Raw genomic sequence first — 4,518 nt, 5'->3', positions numbered from 1 at the left:
AAAAAAGGTACTGGCCAAGGGGAATCCTTCTTCCAAAAATCACCACCTCAAATTCTCCAGTTTTATACCAGAAACCTCAGAGTAAAAGTCTGCCTTTTGATTTCCACAGAATTTTTAGCAGCACGATGCCTTTTTGAAAATTTGCCTTTTCTTCCTATCAGTTTTCCAACCATATGTAGACAAATCCAGCCTGTAAATAGGTTGAAATGAGAGAGCCAGTTAAGTGAGACACTCAAATTGTCGCTGCATTTTAATAAACATAGCACACAATGTGTTGCTACACAAACACCATTCATAAACCTGAGTCACAGGTTTCAGATGGGAGCTGGGGACGTGTATAAATAGCCTGTGTATGCTAAACAGTAGAAAAAAAAGAAGTTTGGGGAATAAGGTCAAAATCATTACGCCCAATTTAAACATCATAAAAATCTCAGCCTTGTCATTATTTACAACCCCCAGCACAACTCCCACCCGAAAGAGAATGCCAAATGGAAAATTCTAAATAAGATGATGTCCTCACGTCGACCTAACCAGTACAAATGATGAAGCATCATAAAACGAAGTTATAATTATATTGTCGCCCTTCCTGGCTGCCGGATGCCCACGGTACAGAGCAGCCACTCCACAGGATTTTCTGAGCTCTGAGCTGTCTGGGGTTTTTATAAGAACATAGCTTTGACTAGCATTGACCAATTGATTTGCATTAAATGATTCTGTGATGGCTTGAGGTGGCAAAAGAAGAATACAACTTGTGTGGTGGAGAACTAACACTTTGAACATGTTGCAAACATTTCAAAAATCCATCTTTCCAATATTCACCCATCCTCAGCTTTCAACAGGTCCCTGCAGCCTTGGCCTTGACTCTGGGTTGTTCTGTTCCTTAGCAAGCACCTTCCAGCCTTCCAGCCTCCGCTCCCATGGCCCAGGAACCCACTGTGAACTTGCCAAGTGCTGTTCAATGAAGTGGATTCAGGAAGCAGCAATTCTCTCGAGAGAGAGGTCTCGTGTTTCGTCACGTACTCCCCCACACCACTGATGTTCAGAAGGGCTCTGTGACCCCATGTGTGGGATTCGAACGCCAAAGATTGACACACAGGGCGACAACAGATGCGCAGGGTTAAGTCGGCTCCCGGCTGCTGCGTGATCCCAGCTCCCGTTCGTCAGACTGCCTGCCAGGTCTCTTTCTCACATTTCCCCATTCTGGTTCCTCCTCCAGTCACCAGCAGAAATGCAGCTCTCGGTCTCAGGCCTTTCCCATCTCAGTCTCTGATGACGTGCATGGCCTTTGTGTTAAGAGCTCACTAAAGTGTAGATCATGCTGAATGCAAAAGTAGAAGGAAAAGAAGGGATTAGTGGAAGCCCACAGAGGACTCAGGCTGCCCCTCAGGAGAGGGACCCCTTGGCTTCTCCCTCATTCCTGTCACTACAGTATCTCGCCCACTCCACTGCTGTGCCCCTTCTACTTCCCACAACGCTGGAATAAACATTTTTGGGGAGAGCATATTGTGTCCCTTGGATAAAAGATGTGATTGCGCTAAGTGCCTCTTATTATTCTCATCAGGATGATGATTAGGGTTGTTTTTCTTTTCATGCAATTGCAGGGCAGGCCTGGGGTGGGGGTGCAGTGGATGCTTTATGCCATTAGCCACCACACGCTTGTATGACGGCTGTGTCCAGGGCCTCCCAGATGATGCTGGATAATATGTTAGTGCTGGGGAAAAGATCATCAGCACTATTGCAAAGGCCAGTGTGGGAGCATAAGCCCTCTGGGCACGAGAACTCAATGAATTCTTGATTGGGTAATTCCCTGGCTCTCCTATTTTCAATGGGCTCCAGGAATTAAACATACATTAAAAGCATGTGACCTTAAGTATTGCCCCAATACTACTAAGAGTGGTGATGAAGGGGACATGTACCCTGTGCTCTTGGTAAGAACTTCAGGTTAATTTTGCAAAGCTGAGGAATGATCTGTGCCAAAATATACCTCTGTCTATCAGAAAAAAAGCCCAACCACCTTTTCACATTATAGTGAGAAAAAAAAGACTCATCTAAGAAGTAAAACCAAAGGAAAGAAATGAAAAGGTTTTACTTCTAACCCCGTGGAGCGGTGGAGGCCCAGTGAGCTCTTCTGAGTAGCTGAAATTCCAGCTTCGGGAACCTGACACACCTCATGTGCACAGAGAACCAGTGGTCAGACCTGGAGCAAGAGGGACTTGCTCTACTTGGAGAAGTTGAGGGCCAGATGGGGAGTGGCTTGCTCAAGGTCACACAGCTAGTCACAGAAGGGGGAGAAGCCACATCCTAACTCCAAAGCCAGTCTTTTGCATGATAGTACTAAGCCTCATGTGGATACTTTTGTTTACTCACTTTCATTCATTCTTTCATTGAATGTTTATTGAGCACCTGCTACATGCCAGACACTATTCTCCGTGCTGGGAAAAATGCTGAGTGTGCGGCCCCAATTCCTGCCTTGAGGAAGCACACAGCTAAGCTGTAGCAGCAGACCACAAGGGTTCAGTGAGCGCCAGGCACGGGCCAGGACACTGCAGACGCAGAGGTGAATGAAACCAACACGGTCCCTGGCATCAAGGAACAAGTCAACCATAAATAACATAATTGTAGATGAAGAGAAATGAACCTGAGGAGGGGGGCGGCATGCTCCAGAATAACTGTGCAGGAGGAAAAAAATCTACTACTTTAGGTCTGAAAAAATCTTTCTGCAGAGCAGACACTGTGCACTCTGGGATGGCTGGCTAGTATCTGCGTCAGCTCGCCCCCTTCTAACACAACCCGCAAATATCACCTGATCCACAAGGCAAACTGAGAAGTGGGCTGATGGGTGCCATGTGGTTCAAGCAGGATAGAAGAAAGAGCACAGGCTTTGAAGCCAGATGGCGCCAATTATTGGCCCGGACTTGAGACACATTTCTTAACCTCTCCAAGGTCCTCAGGAGCCCCCCAGGAGGCTCAAACCGTAACCATCAAGCCCGTCTTCCCCACTGCTGTTACGTGGGCCTCTAGCCCTGAGCTCAGTTCAGACGTAGCTCTGCACCCACATGGGTCACCTTCCCTCCCTGCCACGGTGGCCTGTGCTGATGCTCCTGTGCTCTCTACCAGCTCTGGATCTGGGGGGCCGGCAGCTCCTGAGGTGGGAGAAACAGAGTCTTTTAAGGAGCCCCGAAGGGCACCAAGGTGCCAGATTTAACAAAGAACGTAGATGTCGGTGGCCGCCACCCAGGGTCCCTGTGAGGCTGCAGGAACTGACTGTTTCCAATTGTGTTTTAGAAACAAAGTAATTAGCGCATGCAACATGAAGCCAGGGCCAAAGTGAAGTAATGAACTAGAGGACAGTCAAACAGAATGTCTGGAACATACTCGGTTCAGAACGATCATACCCATCTAACCGAGAGAAGCTGCCAAACCCACCCCACCCCGCCCCCTCACACCCCCGCAGCTGAGCACCCACAGTCACTTCCCTCCCTGTGATTTCATAGGCCTTCTTCCCGGCGACGCCTCGGCTCCAGCAGTTCCTGCGCAAAACTGAAATGAGGGAAATGTCTTGCCTCCATCTTCATCCACACTGAGGTGGATCCCAGGCTAAAGGGCAGGAGCTAATGAAAACGCTGGTGTCGTTCTGCTGGCTTAGAGGGAAGACAGTGCTGTCTCTGGCGACAGGCCACTCAGCCCATGACCCTGCAGAAGGGGAAGTCTGTGGCTCCACAAAGAAAGCAGGGTTGAGCACACTGCAGGGAAGACACCTAACCTCCAAGGTGTCAAGTCGCTAAGCTCATGACGGCTTTGTCCATGCTCAGTAGTTTCCCAAGACAGGAACCCATCTGACAAGCCTTCGGATGTTAAATAGTTCAGACTTGGAGTCAGAAAGACTTAGGTGAACCCACTGGGCACTGGGGAAATCTCCTGAGGCTTCAAAGACAATCAGGCTCCCTGCAAGCTGGAGCAGTAACACCCCGGAGTGCCCCGCAGAGTCTGCACACACTAGGGATGCAAAGGGGAGGGAAGACAGAACCAAGCAGAATGCTCCAGAGCCACCGAGGTGAGCATCAGGATTGTTCTGAGCTTGTTTAAAATGCAGAGGCCCAGATCTAGAAAGTTTGAATAAGTAGCTATAAGCCCAGGAATCTGCATTTTTAAAAAGCACACCTTCCTCCCTTCCTTACCACTCACTTTGATAAAGACTTTTCTAGAGTATTCTAAAACAGCCAGCAGTTAAGACCTACTGGACATGGTGGCTCACACCTGTAATCCTAGCACTTTGGGAGGCCAAGACGGGTGGATCACTTGAGCCCAAGAGTTCAAGATGAGCCTGGGCAACATGGCAAAACCCTGTCTCCGCAGAAAAATACAAAAATTAGCCGGCCATGGTGGCACGTGCCTATCATTCCAGCTACTCAGGAGGCTAAGGCAGGAGGATCCCTTGAGACTGGAGTTCGAGGCTGCAGCGAGCTATGATCCTGCCACTTTACTCCAGCCTGGGAGACAAAGTGATACCCTCAAAAA

At 48.7% G+C, this 4,518-nt stretch overlaps 1 protein-coding gene across 3 annotated transcripts in view; it reads right to left on the bottom strand.

The window, feature by feature from the left end:
- Positions 1-231: 231 nt before the first annotated feature.
- The window catches only part of CNIH3 (cornichon family AMPA receptor auxiliary protein 3), a 287,496-nt gene continuing 283,209 nt past the window's right edge, over positions 232-4,518 (bottom strand). For all 3 annotated transcript variants that reach the window (XM_037737728.1, XM_037737729.1, XM_017526408.2), the window contains one exon: positions 232-1,318. In XM_037737728.1, coding sequence (XP_037593656.1) covers positions 1,291-1,318 — 28 coding nt within the window. In that variant the 3' untranslated portion in view covers positions 232-1,290. The remainder of the gene's footprint in view (positions 1,319-4,518) is intronic.

Source organism: Cebus imitator, unplaced genomic scaffold (genome assembly GCF_001604975.1).
Source record: "Cebus imitator isolate Cc_AM_T3 unplaced genomic scaffold, Cebus_imitator-1.0 Scaffold42, whole genome shotgun sequence".
Lineage (NCBI taxonomy): Eukaryota > Metazoa > Chordata > Mammalia > Primates > Cebidae > Cebus > Cebus imitator.
Note: the sequence above shows the minus strand (reverse complement) of the source record. Positions and strands in the feature narration are given on the sequence as shown.